Source organism: Telopea speciosissima, chromosome 3 (assembly GCF_018873765.1).
Source record: "Telopea speciosissima isolate NSW1024214 ecotype Mountain lineage chromosome 3, Tspe_v1, whole genome shotgun sequence".
Lineage (NCBI taxonomy): Eukaryota > Viridiplantae > Streptophyta > Magnoliopsida > Proteales > Proteaceae > Telopea > Telopea speciosissima.
This window is the reverse complement of record NC_057918.1, coordinates 15,766,161-15,785,350: the sequence shown is the minus strand read 5'-3', so window position 1 is coordinate 15,785,350 and position 19,190 is coordinate 15,766,161. Positions and strand designations below refer to the sequence as shown.

General features: G+C 37.2%; 3 protein-coding genes across 3 annotated transcripts; 2 read left to right on the top strand and 1 right to left on the bottom strand.

Moving 5' to 3' along the window:
- Positions 1-1,930: 1,930 nt before the first annotated feature.
- Positions 1,931-6,334, top strand: LOC122655531. The gene is made up of 3 exons (XM_043849721.1): positions 1,931-2,460; positions 4,407-4,487; positions 5,852-6,334. Exons 1-3 carry the CDS (start codon positions 2,088-2,090, stop codon positions 6,250-6,252), a joined length of 855 nt encoding a protein of 284 aa, XP_043705656.1. The 5' UTR covers positions 1,931-2,087; the 3' UTR covers positions 6,253-6,334.
- Positions 6,335-10,135: 3,801 nt separating this feature from the next.
- On the top strand, positions 10,136-13,496 carry LOC122654893 (probable protein ABIL5). Its single transcript, XM_043849156.1, has 8 exons — positions 10,136-10,237; positions 10,387-10,469; positions 11,132-11,279; positions 11,415-11,514; positions 11,650-11,686; positions 11,784-11,878; positions 12,752-12,831; positions 13,320-13,496. The coding sequence occupies exons 1-8, from the start codon at positions 10,136-10,138 to the stop codon at positions 13,428-13,430; spliced, it is 756 nt and encodes a 251-aa protein (XP_043705091.1). The 3' UTR covers positions 13,431-13,496.
- Positions 13,497-17,829: 4,333 nt separating this feature from the next.
- LOC122655532 (rho guanine nucleotide exchange factor 8-like) lies at positions 17,830-18,650 on the bottom strand. Its single transcript, XM_043849722.1, has 2 exons — positions 18,315-18,650; positions 17,830-18,008 (listed from the first exon to the last, which is right to left on the bottom strand). The coding sequence occupies exons 1-2, from the start codon at positions 18,613-18,615 to the stop codon at positions 17,839-17,841; spliced, it is 471 nt and encodes a 156-aa protein (XP_043705657.1). The 5' UTR covers positions 18,616-18,650; the 3' UTR covers positions 17,830-17,838.
- Between the last annotated feature and the right edge of the window lie 540 nt (positions 18,651-19,190).

The window sequence follows — 19,190 nt, the reverse complement described above, 5'->3', positions numbered from 1 at the left end:
CTTTATCTGATACAGCCAATAGAGGTCGTCCCTGATCATCATGAATTAGGAAACCAATACCACCATGCTCTAAATCAAGATGAAGAGAAGCATCAGAGTTTAATTTCACATAATTTGGGGGCGGTGGTTCCCAAGAGTGTTTCGATGAAGGAGTCTCCACTGGCTGATGATCAAGAGGGGAGGGCCTCGATGGGAAATTGTAACTCATTTCGCTGTTCTGAGCACCCAAATCCTCACCCTTTTCCTCCTCTCTCTATTGTGCTCTATCTCTCTCGCTGTTTCCCTCAACAGTCTCTCTGCAATTCCTCTCTGTCCATGAAAGTTTCAAAGCCCTATAATCCCTGAAACTGTGAAAATCTCCATTTTGGATCTCTTCAGCTTTTACTTGCATCCTGTGAAGCCCTCTTTGAGAGGTCTTTAATTCCGTCGGTTCCTGTTTACTATCGCACTCGTTGCATCCCTGTGTTTTCTTTGATTTCTGACGTTTCATCCGTCCCCCTCTATAGTAACGGTGTTAGTCTGTTGTTAGTTATTAGTGTGAAAGGACTATCTTACCCTTGTACTAAAACATTATAATTAAATTTATAATACTACCCTTCAAAATCTATGTTTGGATGTCAAAGGTAGTTTAGGGATTTAAATTTATTTAATTAGCTAACATCATCACTTAACAGCATAAAACTAACGGTAGGGACTAATTTATCATATTGGGGTCTAATACAGGGGGTGATTTGAGTATTTTAAAAAATCAGGAGATGATTTGAGATTCATTTAAAAACCAGGAGGTGATGTGTAATTACCCTAGTATATATTACAATTTTCTTGACAGCCTTCCCTTGGTTATTTCCTCAAACAAGCACTAGTAATTTTTTGCAAAATAATAAACTTTATGTTTCATATCCGGGCACAAGTTTGCAGTTCAGTGATGTTGGTAGGGGGACTCTATGAATGGCACTCTGATTGGAGAATCTATGAATGACACTCAACAGACCACAAGGCCACACAAATGGAATAATAACCATGCCCCTTATTTATCAACCGATAAAAATACCTTCAACTCATTATTCGGTCTCATCCAACTCAACTCTCTGAATATATGATCGAGTGTTATTTTTTTTGGTTCTTTTAGTGTTACAAATTTGTTTTCCAATTGAATCTATGTACATGACAAACCAAACTGAACCTTTTTGGGTTGGTAGAAATCGAACACAAATTGGACCATAAGAAATCAAAACCGGTTCGAACCCAATAAAAACCAAGATCAGACCAATAGTATAAAACCAATAAGAATTGGATCAAGCTGAACTAAAACCAAAATCGAAAAACTTTCTTAATGGTTTGGTTTCAAATTGATCTAGTAATAGATCAAAATCAATTCGACCTGACCGAAACTAGACTGAACCGATGGATTGAGACCCTTACTAGTTACTAATGACAAATCAAAGAATGGAACTTGACATGGAATCAAAGTTTTGTCAAAAGAAAAAGATTAAAGAAGGAAAATGGGCACTTTTCAGCACTAGTGTTAGTGTAGAGCTAGATTTATGTGGGTAAAGTTTAAATGTTAATACAGAGGAATGTAAAATTATCATCTCATCCTGTAAAATTAAGAATTATATATTGATGTCTTTGTGCACACTTTCATTAGCTCATGCTATGTCAAATAGCTATATCTTTTCCAAGAAATAATTTTTGACAACCATTTTTTATAAAAAGGTCCGAAGGTGAGAATCCTCGCAAAAGGCAAAAGAAAAACTGTCAACAAGAAATCGAAAAACCCTTCGAAGTTCGAATTGCGTAATCAACAGCGAATTTTGATTTAAACCTTTCCAGAATCGTTCCGAGAAAAACCTTTTCGGAATTCTGATGTTAAATTCCATTTTGCATTCTCATTCCTCCACCGTCTTCTGAAATATAAACTACAATCTAACTTCCGTTTCCTCTTTGTGTTCTACTTTTTTTGAAAGTAATCCGTGAAACCCTAGAATTTTGTTTTTCTTCCTTCATGGATCGAATTTCAGAAGGTAGTGTTGGAGCTAGAGCAGACCAGATCCAGAAATCTTGAAATTTACGTCTACATCATTTTAATGGCGATTATTGGTGATGCTCTTCGCCAGGCTTTCATGCCTAAGCATGAGTACGAGAGCCTCAGAGAAGAAGAGAAAGCTTGGGGCAGGCTCCAGAGGCCAGTTGTTATGGTAACCATGACTATTCTATGGCTCGCAGTTCTCATTTCTGGTTTTATTAGCTTGAAGATTGTCTTCCCCGGTTATAAGGGGAAGAGACCTTTCTGTAGAGATCGGCGACTTCAGCCTCCATCAATTAACATGACTAGGGATTCTGATCTCTATATGGGGGCGTTTTATTTCACCGAGCAAGAAGCGGCGGATTATTACTGGATGGTTGTGTTCATTCCTTCAGTTATCCTTTTCATTGCCTCGGTTGTGTACCTTGTTGCAGGTTAGAAAATTACGGGGCTTATTATTTTCATTGTCATTTGTCATTACTGAAGTTGTTGTTCATTTTACTCCAATTAGATAGTAAATTTCAAATGCGCTTAGTCATTTTACTCCAATTAGATAGCAATAGTACTGAAGTTGTTGTTCATTTTATGGGGCTCATTTCTCTGTTTTTTCTGTTTAGGGAATCTCATATTTATGTTTTTCCTTCCCCGGTTCTGAGATTTATTGCTATACATGCGGCCTACAGATTGCAATGAGAATGTTTTGAAAATTTTCTTTTATTTTGTTATTATAATTATTCCTGGTTGTATAGTTTCTAATTTTATTCTCCATTTCCCCCATTGCTTGGATAAGTTTCTGTATATGATGGTTTAGATTGTGATTTCGGGGGAATTGATTCATAGCCGCATCATCGCTTCAAAGAACTTGGATGCCGTTAATTGAAGAGGGACCATATGTTGGGATAAGTTTGGAAGCAGTGAATTGAAATTTGTAGGGACAAGGAATCATATGTTCTGGAGAAGAACCGCCCTCTTACAGTCCTACCCTAGACCATCCAAATGAACCTTGGACAACAGTCTGAATGTCAATTATTTAGTGCAAAAACAAAATTTCCAAAATGTTGATAGATAACGCAATCAGGGTCTAAGGTAGAGAGCCATTCTTAACACGAATTTTATTTTATCAAGAAAAGAGAGAATAGTACAACAGTGCTCCAATGAATAGCATTCTATTAGTGAACTTAAAATAATTAATCGAATTTTCTGGATCAAGAGGTTTATAAACATCCAACCATATAGATACAGATTTGAACTAATGAATCTGTCAGGAGATCAATTGGGATGGGAGACAAGAAGGTTAGATGTTCAACTTGGATGATAGATGGTGAATCTGATGATCTGATAACAAAATTTAAACCGATGATAGCTTTCACATCAGACTGATGTTGGGGAAGTGGAGAAGAATCAGGACTATAACTATAGTTTTTGTAATTATAGGGTTTTCTCAACGGCTAGGGTTTCTTAAAGTACTTATTTTTATGCGGATGTTTGACCCAGGACCTCAAAAAGAGGTTTTAGGTCTTGAAAAATCAGGGAAAGAATTCAGTGTATAAGCCTATAGAATTTAGTGTGAGAACTGTTACAACTGTATGATATTTAAATTAGGTAGACAAAAGAGAACCAATAATAATGGGAATTATTTTATGAAGATGTAGATGAGTCATACCATGCTAAGGCTATGATAAGTGGTACATGTCTCCCTGATATAAAGAATTGGTAGTAATGGTTACTGATTGATTAGATGAATACTGTGGAGTCTTTCACCTTCTTGATCTCACCTTGTCACAGGGATTGTTTGATAAACTGAAGCAGTCTGGACCTTCAGGTAATACTGGAGTCAGCCCCAGCAAGATAAAGTATTTAATTATTCATTGCATTCATGCAATGCATCTGGATAAGTGCAAATATTTACGAAGTCAGGATGTATTGTTACAAGACATACAACCTTCCATACATCCAAGAATATATTTTCTTTCACTATGGTCTTCCAGTTAATAAAGAATTACTTAGGAAACACTTAAAGAAAAACAACCTTGTTTGTTTGATCCTACTGAATTGAAAACCAAACCTAATACACAAGAAACCCTAAATAAGTCCGTGGGATTCCATTTCCTACATCCTTTTTTCTACTGTGATGGTGTGTCCCAGAAAGAGAAGCATTCCATAGAACTGTAAAATAAATCCTTATTGCTGCTTGCATAATTTTGTTTGACGAGGTCATCAAGAAGAAAATGTCTTCCATTGCTTGTGCCCTCATGAAATTCTCTTATTCATCGTTGTTCATATTCTGTTGCAATGCAAGTTGCCGTCGTAGAGTTTGGAATAGTTTTTGTTTTTTATGTTTACCGTAGGTTCCAGATTCTCATGATTTTTCTATGCACAGGAATCATTGTTGCGTATTCTGCTCCAGCCAGACATGGTTGCTTAGTGGTAGTGGAGAATAACTACTGTGCTTCAAAGAGAGGTATGTTTATTTTATCTTCTAGTCTCTATAAGGGTCCTTTGACCTATAAAAACATATAATTGCAAATAAATCTAATTAATTCATTAATTATTTCAGTTAAATTCTAGTTAGTATGAATCTAGATGTCAGCTATTTTCTTTTCATCGGGATAGACTGTGGTGCAGTATTTTATTTGGATCTTCTTTTCTCCCACACGGATTTGAAACTTTACCTTTTCTCTTGTTTTACTGTTTTTTTGAAGAAAAACCTGGATATCATTGAGAGAAACTTTTATTTTCTCATTACTTTGCTGGTTATTTTAATGTGATCAGCATTTGCTTTTAGTTATGTTATGCTTTCATAATATTTGCCAACACAAAAGAATATGAAAGTTACTTCCCCTGATGAATAGGAGTGGAAGACTAGAAATGGGTGGTGATAGCAAGAGTTAGTTTTGGATGATGTGTTGTGCTTTGAGCAACCTTCTGTAGTATTTTTTGCTGGATGTATACATACTGGCCTATAGTAAAAGGACCTAAGTGTCTTAACTAGTCTGCTTGTCTCGAAAGTTTGCATCATTATCAACCTTTCTCAATAATAAGCAGGTTTTGTTCCATTGCTCTAGGCTAAAGAATGAACCTGAGGAATAGGGCCAAAGTGGTCATTGATCCAGGATTCCTGTCCTTTTGGAGAGAGCTTACATCAAAATTAAACTTGGTTTGGACCATTGTGTCTCTGATAACCTCTCAGGCATTGAAAATCATTATTTCCTTGTAGAAGGGATACCTCCATACATTTTACTTCCACCCCCCCTCCCCACACACACAAAAAAAACAAAAAAAAAAACCCTAGTTATTGATGTGGGATAAGAACCTATGGAAAAGTTCAACCATAATACATCATAAAGAAAAAAGGGGGTCAATTTCTATGTGGGCTTCCTTGGGTCCATAATATGTGCCTTCTTCAGGGCATGGGTAACTGTGTTGGATGTCTAGAGAAGGGTTTGGACTTTGGACTCCTATGCTTGAAGATATTCAAAATCTCCTAATCTAAGGTCTCCGAGGTACTTTTTTTCATTGTATTTGTTCTATTTGTGTTTAGATACAAATTTAAGTTGATTCATATGTTTCTTTTACATTGCCAGTGTATTTTCAGGTCTATTTGTGAGTTGTTGAGTGGTAGATCCTATTCATTCCTTTTTATTCTTCGAACAGAATATCCTTCCTCTCTCTTCTGTCTCTCTGTTTCTTTATTTGTTAATTATACAGCTAACCCTACCCCAGTTGTTGTGTACCCTCGCTACAATCACTGCTTTTAGCTGATAGTTTACGTCTCTCTATAACCAATGCCATCGACTAGCCTTCAAGTTCTAAAATCTCATGCAGGTGGTGTCCGTTGCTTATCTGTTCTCAATGCTCTCTTTGCCACTGTATTTGGTCTTCTTGCACTGTTCCTGGGTTCAAGTCTTCTAACACTGGGGAGTAGCTGCACCTTGCCCCTGTTTTGGTGCTATGAGATTGCATCATGGGGACTGGTTGTTCTGTATGGGGGTACTGCATTTTTCCTGAGAAGGAAGGCAGCTGTAATTCTTGATGGAGGCAACTTTGCTGGTAGAAATCTTGGGCTGGAGATGTCAGAGGCAGCTCCTCTGGATGTGACACCAGATGTGGAGAGGCGAGTGAATGAAGGGTTCAAGGCATGGATGGGATCATCCCTATTATCATCTGATGAAGAGGATGGGCCTGATGACTACGTGGAGGTGCCCGTATCATACTTAACCCATTAACTCCAGCAGGCAAAGAGTATGAAGTTTCTTATTTCCATGTTCCAACTAACATTGTGGTTCCAGCAAGTATAGTCCAATCGGCATAAAAAAGGACTGGAGTTAAAGGATGAGAAAATTAGGATGGTTGATATAAATACAACAAATAGAAACAAGCATTAGGATATCTTTTGGGTGATTGTTCTCCACAGGCTAATGAAAAATTTTCCACAGAAGATTGTAGTTTTGTGTAACAAGGATTCTTTTAGGTTCAGATGTATGTTACTACTCATACGAATGTTATGTACTGAATATATTGCTAGCTGTGAAATATGCTTAGGAGTCTAGTCACTGCCCATGTTCCTTTTGTCCAATGCTCTATCTCTGCCTCCTACTTTTCTGGAGTGACCGTCTTACTGTTCGTGCGTGATATATTTCTTTACTGTTTTTTAAAAATTTTTTTTCTCATTGTTGCTATATTTCATTAATATTTTCCCCTGATAAAGGAAGTGGTTTTCTTGGATGGCACACCTACATGGATCTATGGATAATTGGTTACACAGCTATTTGTTCCATACCAGATGTACTGGAAATTTTGAGGCTTTGGTGAATGTGAATACGAAGATCTTATTCCCAGTTTCAGGCAAACAGAGTTGGCCAAATGGCAAAATGAATGATTGAAAAAACCAGAACTATCAAAAGGGTGCATGCATTAATGCTTGGATTAAGGATGGGGTATATATGCCCAATACATGGGAGGATGCATGATTGAATCCACCAATTCGGATCGATCCTTAGATATTCAATAGATGGAATTAAGTTGCCACCTTTCCACATGGCATAAATAGGTGTGTAACCCATAAGATTCATTGGGGACTGGCTGTCCAAGATAACTTTTCTTTGAAGGAATGTTGGATGGAAGTTTCTTTGTCTAGGGCAACTATAGAAATATTTTTTCACAATTGCCTTTGTTCTACCATGTGAAGGGCCGATTAGGCCTATCCAACCATTAAATAAAGCATTCCTTGTATTGTCTACTTATCAAAATTTATGGCTAATCTCCATGTATGACCCACAATCTAATGGCTTTTTTTTTTCTTTGTCATTATATATCAACCTCAATAATTAGATGCTTAACAGATGCTCCTGAAGAAGACAGCTACTAGCACAGCTGGTTGGAGGCTAATGCAGTTGAGCCAAGCCTGCTAGGTCTCGGTTTCGAAACCCTTTGTACCTCCATTGTTCCCCCACCCCCCTTGCCACCCCTTCCAAAAGAAAAAAAAAAAAAAAAATCAGATATTCCTGGAGTCTTTCCTCGTAGGAGGCATGGGTTCCATCACCAGGAGAGATGAGCATTGGGTGAAAGTGCTTGTCTTTGCAACCATAAACAAGAAGTCGCCAAATCAAGGTGGGAATAGTTCTTCTATTTTTCCAAATTGAGTTGTGTCCTAGAATAGAATACAACCAAAGAAGGAAGAGCAAGTGTCACGGGAGTGTACTAGTGTATGGGCTCACTTTGACAAGAAACGATTGATTCTGATCGGATGCGAGTGTAAGAGCTCACTTATCCATAGATTTTGAAGGTTATATGAGCAAGAAACACTGGATGATCCAACGCATCGGTCCAAGCAAGGTTTTAAATCAAGGTATTGGTATCAGTCGATATTGACTGATCTGTATCAAGTCAAATACGATGGTTTTATCCTTAATTTAGATTAAAAATAAATTAGGGTAAGAGATAAGTTGCCTAGGCCTAGAGCCTGCACGTGTACTGGTGAATGGGAGTGCACATGCAAACATTGATTTGGACAGGATTTCTACATTAACATGAAGGCAAGGTGATTTTGTGTCTAGGCACAGGATCCACTTTGGCCACGCAACCAGGTAGCATTCTACCCTACAAAAAAAAATAATTATATAAACAATAGTATCCCCAATAAGAACTATTTCACTGATGCAAGATCGAGCACGTATTGGGTAGTGTGGATCATAGCTCGTAATCTCAGATTGGATTGGCCAATTTTGGCCAGACCAAATCGGTATCAAAAACCAAATCGGTATCAGCCGTATCCTTATCCAATATCAATCTAATCCACCTATACGGACCTTAGTTAGTAAGTTCGGGAATGGCAATTAAATGGGAACGGATACATTCGACAATAAAACGGACTAGACGACAATAATACTTTTAAAAAATCCGGTGTAATAAAATGCATACGGCAATAATACGATACATGTTTAATACGTGTTCAATACAACCACTCTATAAGCAAAGATACGGGCATGTATTCACTATGTAATAGACATGCACCACCTAATAAACAAAATAATAGCATATAGACAATGATTTTATCAAAAAGAAACCTCAGCACTAAAATAAACACAATATAATATCCCCTATTACATTTCATAAGATTATCATTTAACAAATCAAAATATCAATAAAAGTATCTCATCAGACATAAGAAAAAAAAAAGACATAATGTGTTCTAGAGCTCATCTGTAAGATGAACTAACATCACCAATGGAAGTTCATGTACCCTAGTAGCAGGTTAAAAATTTATATAGTCATATGTAGATCAGCTCAGATGTTTGTCAACTCATGTTATTCGAATCATATTTGTTTATGAAAATTTTATTCCATGAATTAAACTACACAAAGATGAAGCAGGAAAAAAAAAAAAAAAAAACAAATAGAGAAAAAGAAGAGGAACAACTTGCAAAGACGAAGAAGAGAGAGTCTCAAATTGAGTGTTCCCACCAAGCCACCACTGCAATCACCGCTGCAACTGTTTGGCGAACGGAGACGGAGAAGAACAAGAGGAACAGATCGAGCTTATTTGCCTCTGCAATCACCAATTTACCCAGTTGCAATTAACCTGCCACCAGAACTGAAATAGGAACTGATAATAGGAAGAGGCAGGGGGTATTCAGCCTCAAAGGAAATCTCGCCGGCCACTTGAATTGAAATGAGAATGGAGATGAAGAAGATGAATGGAATGGGGGCAGTTGGCAACTAGGATTCGAAGAGAAGAAGACCAAAATTGTATTATGCAAGGGTTTTGTTTTGCATTTTTTCTTCTTTTGAGTTTTTTTTTTTTTTATTTTACAAAACTAAACTAAAATTAAAAAATATTAAACGCATTTAATTCGTATTTAATACGTATATAATATGTATGCACTTAAAAAATGAGTATTTTACCATATATATGAAAATATATGGTAAAATACATTTTTTTGAATTAAACGTTCAAATATATATATAATACACGTATAATACACGAACTTACTAACTAAGATACGGACAAGGGTAAAAAACATATTAAAAAAATTGGATGAAAAAACAAAACAGAGGCAAAAGAAACTGTGGGTCCAAGACATTTTTTCCTGCATGGCCCGGCCCGTTAAGAGAAACTGCAATTGACGCGGAAAGTTTTATTTACACCACCGGTCCACCGCGATGCAACTTTTTAAAAGGGCAAAAAATGGAGAATCTCCATTGGGACCCACTGCATTGCCACGTTTACAAGCCCACTGACACAGCTGCAGCCGTCCGATGCGTCCTGGAGATGAACCGGATGTGTGTGTGTGAGAGAGAGATTTGAGAATTTTCTCTCTCATCATCGCTGGTTTGTTTCTTATCTCTTAAGCTCATCCACGCTCATGGACAAAAGTTCGAAAGCGAAACTGTGAACGACAAGAGATCACGGGCAAAAAACATCTTTGTCATCTCTGTTTGGTTGTGTGATGTGAGAGAGAGAGAGAGAGAGAAAGAGATTTTTCTCTCTCATTATCTCTGTTTTGTTTCGAATCTCTTGCTTATCTATTTTGCTCTGTCCATTATTAAAGAAGGATCAAGGAGCATTATTAATACGAAGTCTCTGAATGAAATAGAAATAGAAATAGAATGGTGATGCAGATGCATGGCATCATATCTTGTGGCCATGGAAGCCCTGGCGAAGATGAATCTGATTCCAGTGACCTTTCTCGCTTCAAGAAATCTCTGCAAGTGAGGATGCAGTAGCCATCTCCCTCTCTACCTCTTATGGATTTTGTTAATTGTTCTTCATTTTATAAGTTAGCCTCTAGTAGTAGTGCTTTTGGAGATTTTGATTTTCAGGTGGTTTTTCATTTTTGAAGTTTGTGATGGAAATGCAGGAGCTCAAGGATTTGCGCTCTCAGCTCCATTATGCTGCAGATTACTGCGAAAGGTCATTCTTGAAACCTAACGCGAAGAAATTGTAAGTGTCACGCACTACTCCTGAGAACTAACCACTCCCAAATTAAATTAGATAAATTTCAGTAATTCTCATCCTACACTTCTTTTATCTTTCCAATTGAGAGAGAAAGAGAAATCCATTATCGCTATCAAAATTTTTTTTTGTTTGTTTCAACATACTCGTCTTTTTCTTTCTGTATACATGCGAAGAATCCATAGTGGCTGTTCGTCGTGTAATAGATACAGAGCATTTCTATTGTGGCCGTTTCGTGACCGACAGACCACAGGAACAGGAATTGTTATATGGGCTGGGCTTTGTTTGGATTGATATAGGGGTGTCAAAATAGACCGGACCGATTGAATCGACCAAAATCGATACGACCGAACTCCGGCTTTTATCGGGGTTTTTTTCTTCCTGGTTTTTTAAAAACCAATACCGAAGGGATACCAGACCGGTAATAGACAGTTAAAAGAAACCGATGATGGACAGAAACCGACCAGACCGATAGCTATTGGTTTAGATCTGACTTTTGCAGATCAAACACCATATCAGTCCACTTTTGGTTTAACCTGCTATATGAAAAAAACCAATTAAACTCGGACCGGACTAACCGTTTAACAATTTTAGTGAAATTTCTTTTTTTTCTTCCTATATAATTAGAATGTGGTTTGGTTTATGTAAAGGGGGATGGAGAATACAAAGGAGTATATTTGCAGGGCTGTAGTTACTGTTGTTGATCACCTGGGAAGTGTCTCCACGAATCTTGAATTTAGGCTTTCAAAGAGTAATGTGGTTCCAGAGGTAGAACTTCGCATTGATTGTTTAAAACAGGTTTGTGACCTAATAATGGCTCATTACTTCAGAAGCTCCATTACTGTTATGTATTAAACAACAGTTATAGTGATCATTATAACAATCTTGATGAGTTTTACTTGTCACTGAACTTGTATGGATGTGTTTTGTTAGAGGCTTCTTGCATGTGAAAAATATGCTCACAAGGTGGCTCTAACCAAAGTATGCTACAGAGCAGACTTTCCAAGGCATCATTCACATTATATTGCACCATGTAACTATTTCCTTTCACTTTATCTGTTTCTCTCATCAATTGTGTAGTTCAATTGTTTGCCAATTAAAAGGAAATGTGCATAACCATACTCTGTTTTTTTTTCCCTTTCTTTTCTTCATTTGGTCTCTTAATCAGCTCTACCAAATCTTGAGAAATCGAATGATGAATCGAGGTACCATTTACCTTTTCTCAATCTTTTGATTTGTCATTGACAAATTATTCTGATTATTTTTAACCTTGCCTTGACACTATGATCTAAATGTTTCCAGAATTATGGCTAATCATGGTAGTGAGGATGATTATTTGCCGCTTTTATTATACACACATGCACATGAGCTACCTTCAACTACAGTTTCATCATCAGGTAATTGTTAGAAATCTGAACAAAAAAGGAGACGACTGAAAGATGGCCTGAGTCGAACGAAATCGTTCTGTCCTTAAGACAGTATTTGCACCCTCCTAATCCTGCAAAGGGTTGCAGCAAACCTGCCTCCCAAGATAAATCAGGCGGACTGTTACTGGTTGCAGGGACAGTAACACTGTGAAGCTATCAGAGATTTTTTTGATATTTGGATTGAGAGAATTCGTGGCCCATTTATAGGCCCACAAGGCCTGTTCAGATTGGTCACACCCATTGGCTCATATGGCTTGACCTGACAGGTCATGACTATTGGGCTGGGCTCCCTTGGCTGTTCGTGTGGGCTGCAACTCTTGGGGTCAATGTTAAACCAAGGGTTGCACTCCCTCTTTGATCAGCCACCGATCCAACGGTCGGATCGATCCTAAGCACCCTTTGATCAGACACCGTCGATCCCGAAAAGATTAAGGCGACATACTGCGACTATGCGCACGTGCGAAGTGCGCCATCAAAGCGCCACATTGCGCCTTGTGCGTACGCATACGTGCTCGGATGGTCACTGTCCTCGCTTGCAAGTGCACCGTACAATCTTTTCTAGCATTACATGTGATAATAATAACTACTTACTACTAACACATATAAACCCAATGAGCTTTCATTTCATAGCCGATGTGGGACTAAAAGTCCACATCAATATTTTGAAAATTTTCAACATAATGATCCAACAATTTAAGGTAGAACATTTAATTTCATGGAGTATATAAAGTATGATTTATCTCTATTGAAATTTAGGTTATGATATTACTAGGATTTGAAGGATGAAGACATTCTGAATTTGCTTCTCTAATGTTTTGTTGATCTTCCTCTGTTTTATTTCAGGATTTGATTTCTCTACATTAGTGCCAGTTCAGAATGTCCCTCCCATGCCTTGGAAACCTCAAACTCCTTTTCATTTCCAGGTTTGTTATCTAGCCTCTTAAGGCCTTCTGTCAAGAGTTAACTAGTTCAGATTCATGAAATTTTCTCGAGTCAGAAAATTCTGTCATACTAAGGGTGTGTTTGGTATGCATTCTTGGCAAAGATTCTGGATCTAGAACGTATTCTGAAAGCTGATTCTTCTCTATTTTCTCTCTTCAGAATGCGCTCTAGACCCAAAATGTATTCTGAGTAAGCATACCAACTCAGCCTAATAGATTATCCTTGATGAATCGATGCTATCGGTTGAACCAAGATATAAAAGCTGCTGGGTTGGTCTGAAACTATAGCCTAATAGATTATTAATTGGCAAGATCCTTTAGGTTATTGTATCAACCAAATTAAGTTATAGCTCCATAAAGTAAACCACAAAGCCTTCTTATGGGTATAAAATTATCTTCATTGGTCTTTTCCCTCTTTCATTTGTACAAAACAAAATGAAATATCTTCAAGATTGGTGAATTTGTTGCAGAGTACTCAAAAGCTTCGACCCAAAGAGAGGGCTAGAAAATCAAGGCATAGCAATGACTTCTTATTTCTCCTTCGGCGGAGTAAACGAGCCATGCAAAGAACATTTCAGTAATGTGTTATCCTTCCTTGTCTACAACATATGAGTTCTGTGCCTCTTCTTCTCATCTTAATTCCTTGTTAAAATCTCCAAGTAAATGGTGGGAGTCTAAATTCTTTAGGGGACTATGAAAATTACCTCATCAATGTGAGAAGCTGATCCTCCAATTAACTTATTCACATCTCTTCTATTAGCTATCAACTAATTATCCAAATTACCTGTAATCTGAACTCTTAATTTTCCAGGCAGAGCCTCATAGTTAAGTTTGAAAGTTCATTTGGTGCTTTGAAGCATATGAATTCAATGTAAGGAATCATGGGCTTGGGTGTTGTACCCAATTGTACCCCTCCACCCCCTCCACAAAATAAATAATAAAAAAAGGAAAAACAAATCATGATTTGAGTAAAAAATGTATAAAACAAATGGAAAGTTGCTGTTGTTTCTGTAGATTTTGTTGCGCTTGGTTTTTCCAAACAATGGCTAGTGGCCATTTGCTTGATTACTGAAAATAAAATAAAAAGGTTTTGCTTTGTGTAACCACGATTGGTTATATTGAGATTGTAACCATACTTGCCCTCCGTAGAACATGTAGGGGCAGTCTTTTTGTATTGTATGGGGGCAGAAAAATAATAAACTATACATCATAATAAAATGTGACAACTGAATGCAACCATGCATGATTGAGAATCTCCCAACTTCTTAGGATCCGGCTCCTCTCCAACGCACATGTACGCCACACGGCGTGTGGCTGGGGGCAACCCTGATCCACACATTAGCACAAACCTCGATGTGCTGGCGTGTGGATCAGGGACTCCCCAACAACATGGTGTGTAGCACGCGGGAGAGGAGCCCAATCCAACTTCTTCATGATGAGTTTCACCAATGGGGGAAAAAGAATTAATTCCCTCACCATTGGTGATGTGACTTAGCGAGTCCCATTGCAAATTCCTATGCACTCCCTATTGTTTGGGGTCAAAACTACCCCTCCCCTTGGGCACCCGACCATACCTATGCCCATGGTGAATGGATTCCTCCTTCGCCATGGATGAAGGGAAACTCAGTCCCTTTTTAATACAAAACAATGTTGATAATAAGGAACCTAGATGTTTCCCCTGGAATGTCTCTGAAGTTTGGAAGTACATGAGACATTTTGTAGCAAGATAATTAATGTCTGAAATTGGAAGTAAATGAAATTTTGTAGCAACGTTAGAGTTCAGATGTGGAATGGCAGACAGGAGAATGGGGATGTAGAGTGGTAGTCAAGCTTGTTTGTGTTTTTTCAATATGGGAAAAACTAAAAAGTAAATACAACCAACCCATACACCATTTTAACAATCCCATTCAATTGCCAGATTAATAGGATGGTGTCCTAATGAGATCTATTACTAACAGAGACCATGAACATAAGTTGCTCACATACTCTCTAAACACATAAAGATTCAGTTAGTTTGAAACCTAAACACTATTTTCTTTACCAAAAAAATTGTGAAAAGGGCATTAAGCCACGTGGTTGGGAATCAGCCACAAGTTTGATCTTCATGCATTGATGTCACCAAAAACCCAGTGAAATGATGAGATCACTGTGTGGACTAGGGAGTCCTTTACTAATTCTACACAGAAAAGGAGATAGAGATGTTCTGAATTCTTAATTACACTAATAAATAAGAAGGGACAAAGCAAGATAGATCACAATCTGCATTTTTCTTTCAATACCAAAAAAATAAATAAATAAATAAATAAATAAAAATTCAAATTTCATGAATTAAATAGAGCAAGAGGCATTCATGAGTGAGTGCCACAAAATGTACATACACTCATCATGGCTTTTTTATTAGCATTTACTCTGTACATTTTATCCAATTCAATACCTGTGGACAATGTTGGTAGTAGTACTGTGGTAGCCTAGTTTTCCTTAATCAATCCCACCTGTATCTACTCTTCAACAACTACCAATCTCCCAAAGTTAGATAGCAACTCTGTGTCAAATTTTAACCCTTACAAGTTTCATATGTAATTAATTTAAGGGAAAATATTGTACACACGTTAAACCCGCCCGTTCCCTCTCTTAGGTCTTCTTTTTTTTTTTTTCTTTTTTTCTTTCTCTCTCCTCCATCCCGTACGAATGTGGATCATCTCCTTCTACAAATATCATTCAAGGTCCTTTAGGGCCATTCACATGGAATCCACTCCTCATGTGAGTCCCATAGTAGATTCCATGTATCTGACTGAAGGGTCTTGGATGATACTTGTACAAGGACATGATCTGGTCTCTCGCCACTCCCTATCATGATCCGGTTCGAAAGCATAGGATATACTGGCGGTGTGGAATAATCGTGCATCTATAACTTGACTTGGGCTTGATGGGATGGCTTTTGAATGCCTCACCTTCCATAAACCTCCCCCCTCCCCTGTTTTTTGGACTTTTTGAAAAGTAACTTGTCCTGCATGCAATTAATGCCATGTCGTATGAAAGTCCTATGTTTGGACTTAGGATTCACTTCTGTAACAATAGTTTGGTGATTTATATTTGCTAATTTAATTAGCAATTTTTTTTATTTTTTTTTTTGATGAAAAAATTTTCCATTCTATCCTTTTCAGTGAAATGTTTTTAATTTTTATTTATAGGATGGTTGCCAATAATTATTTAAAGAACAATAAAGACTGAACACTAGTAGATGAAATGTAAACACTTGCCTTCTTTATTTTCACAAAGACAAAGAAATTTTTTTTTTGATTCCTTTACAAGGAGGATATTGCAATTAAGGAGAGGGTTTCCCATGATGCTGTAAATACTGACATTTTTTTACCAAAAAAATAAAAAATAAAATAAAATAAACATTACAGTTTTTTCATCATGTGGGACCTTTCATACATGATAAATTGAGCTCGGCATCTTTAGAGATCATATGGTAAAAAATGATCATTGCATCTTTAGGATAATTTGGGTTTTCATACTTCTCCAAAACCCTTCGAAACTTTTAGGATGTGTTTGTTTTATCATTTTAAACTTGAGTCTATCTTTTGATACGTAGACGACCCTGTTTGGCCATTATTTCATCAAAATAATTGTTTCTCGGATTTCCCACTTTGGGTGCAATTTTAATTATATTTTTAGCTAAATTTACAATTGATCTTTCAATCATTAGATAGTACTCAAAAAATCTTTTCCGGTGATATATGTCTCATCAAAATCTGACGGTCTGATTGTATTTTAAAAAAAAAAAAAAAAGAGAGTTTAGTCCCACATCGGAGATTTCTGAGTTTTTTTAGATTTTTTTTTTAAACGTATAAATACCCCCTAAATTCTAATTACACTTCACTGTGAAAATATTTTGAAACAAGTAAAAAATACGGGAGAATACCACGCCGAAAAGAGCCAGGGATTCACCCGTTGGAACTTTGCAAAATTGAGTTTAGGAGGCCAAAACATGTAATTTTCTCTCTCCTTCCTCTTTTCATTTATTTAATCATTCTCATGTATTTAGATTAATTAATTATTTAATCATTGCATAGTGTACATATTTTTTCTATCCTTTCACAAAATATTGTTTTGAGTTGTTGTAATGGAAAAATTTGTGTGAATAATATTAAAATATTTCTTTTTGCGTCATAAAACAAAAACTTTTTCTATGGGAGTTGATTGTTGCCCAGTCAGTTGCATTGGACTACCGTGATTTGTATGGGAGATTCTAACCTTTAGAACTCCCAAAATTTAGACATATTCTATTGGCCAATCTGAGGCCTCAAAATGGAATCTTTTTATATGGGAGTCCAATGACACCCAATCAGTTGCATTAGATTCCCCATTACCTAAATAGCTGGTTATGACCTTCAAACCCCCCCTAAATCCTTGCATATTTTGTAGGCTAGGTTGGAGCTTTGAAACAAAATCTTTTCTTGTGGAAGTCTGATTGACGTTCGATCAGTTGCATTGGACTTCCCACGACCAAAATAGATGGTTTAGACCTTCAGAGCCCCCACAATATTTGCAAATTCTTTCAGTCAACCTGAGCCCTCGAATTGAACTTTTTTTCTACGAGAGTTAGTTTGAGACCTAGTCAGTTGTATTGGACTCCCAATGACCTAAATAGGTGATTTTGACTCTCACTAAGAGAAGATATGTGTTATATTGAAAGAGCCAAAAAAAAACAATAATGTTACAAATTATTTAACACCTTAAGGGATGTCAATAAGAAAATCCCAACTTTAATTTAGTATAGAGTGAGGCAATAGACCAATAGTGATGATACAAAATTGAAGAGAGAGGGAGAAGTTTTAATTTGCATAATTGTTTCAAAATGATGTCTTCTATTTTCAATATCTTTTAATGGACACGAAAGTAATTTCTCTTTTTGTCAATTTTACTATCATTTTCAAGTATTCAATTCAGCCATCCCCAACACAATTTTGATTCTATTAATGTTTATTGTAACAGAGAAAGGAAATACAGTTTCATGCAGGAATTGAAAGCAGCACCTGCAAGGTTGGTAATGGCATTCGACAAAGCCAAAGCCGATGAAACACCCTTCCCTCCACCCGACATATCTTCACCCAAGAGAAGCTTAGTGAACCTTTCTTTTATCATTTCCATATCTGAACCAAACCAGACAAGAAAAAAGACAGAAGACAAGTTCAGAAAATTGATTAATAGAAAATGAATTCATAGATTGAAGTGATGAATACTCAGAAAACCTTTCCATTATTTGAGACTCAATTCAGATGTCCTTGCACCTTAAAAGCATTATATATATAAATGGATTGTCATGTTTCAAGTTGTTAAAGTAACTAAACTGATAGAATGTACAATGCAGGTTGATCTCTGGTTTTTTTCCATGTGTAAGAAAATCACACAGAGAAAACCAAGAAGGTCTAAGCATACAACTATTTATGCTTAATTACCTGAGTTCTTGTCTTTGGCTTGGGAGGGAACACTGCCACCCCCACCCCCATCTTTGATCAAACGTGACTTGGGAACAGCATCGCGATTCAGTACAGACCCAATTTGTTGATTCTCAACTGTCCGTTCAGTTCTCGATCCCTGACTTCGGAATATAACCTTATTTTCATCCCCCATTGACCTTCCTTTAATAGCTTCAACAACCAGGCTCTGGGCCTGGCGACCAGTCATCTCAAATATCCCTTTGAAGGTGAAGGACTTGGACTTCTGAATGGTATGATCCTGTTCAAATGCTCGAACCATTGTGAGTTCAAGCAGGGGAATCAAGATAAGAACATGGTCAAGAGGGGAAGATAGAAAGAGAAAGCTTAACGAAGCAGTTGTTGCTGTTGTTTGAGAAAATCATAATGGTGAAGTTGGGAAGATGGAGACAGGGGAGAAACCCATCTCCCTGAAGGAAGGAAGGACGGAAAGAAGGAGTGAGAAAGAGAGACAACAAGAGAGAGAGACAGAGACAGGGAGAAAATGCTGTAGAATTTGTTTTGTTCTGGTTTGCTGGATTTTTGGTGAGTTAGATGCAAATATGGAGAAGATTGATTGATGGGGTTTGTGTAGTTTTTTCCTTTTTTTGGTGTCAACAAAGAATTAGAACGTGGGGTGCATGTTTGAGGAAGAAAAGGAGAGGTGAGTGAGAGAGGAGATTAAACAAATGGAGATTATTTTGTTGGGTTTGTTTTAAGGGCGTGGAGGTTTGAGGCTTTAGCTCTCGTTTGAACAGTCAATTCTCCCCCAAAAAGCCCGGGAAGACATTCAAGGAAAACTACCTCTCTCTCTCTCTCTTATCTGGATTTACAAAATTACCATGTCATGGGCTGGTG

What these genes read in the sequence shown, in the direction of transcription:
- LOC122655532 (XM_043849722.1), bottom strand. Translation starts at nt 18,615, where the DNA reads ATGGTTCGAGCATTTGAACAGGATCATACCATTCAGAAGTCCAAGTCC. An exon ending in AGCCAAAGACAAGAACTCAG is followed by an intron (nt 18,009 to 18,314) that starts GTAATTAAGCAT and finishes GGTTTGGTTCAG; the next exon opens with ATATGGAAATGATAAAAGAA.
- LOC122654893 (XM_043849156.1), top strand. Translation starts at nt 10,136, where the DNA reads ATGGTGATGCAGATGCATGGCATCATATCTTGTGGCCATGGAAGCCCT. An exon ending in GCATTGATTGTTTAAAACAG is followed by an intron (nt 11,280 to 11,414) that starts GTTTGTGACCTA and finishes GTGTTTTGTTAG; the next exon opens with AGGCTTCTTGCATGTGAAAA. An exon ending in AAATCGAATGATGAATCGAG is followed by an intron (nt 11,687 to 11,783) that starts GTACCATTTACC and finishes AAATGTTTCCAG; the next exon opens with AATTATGGCTAATCATGGTA.
- LOC122655531 (XM_043849721.1), top strand. Translation starts at nt 2,088, where the DNA reads ATGGCGATTATTGGTGATGCTCTTCGCCAGGCTTTCATGCCTAAGCAT. An exon ending in GGTTGTGTACCTTGTTGCAG is followed by an intron (nt 2,461 to 4,406) that starts GTTAGAAAATTA and finishes TTCTATGCACAG; the next exon opens with GAATCATTGTTGCGTATTCT. An exon ending in CTACTGTGCTTCAAAGAGAG is followed by an intron (nt 4,488 to 5,851) that starts GTATGTTTATTT and finishes AATCTCATGCAG; the next exon opens with GTGGTGTCCGTTGCTTATCT.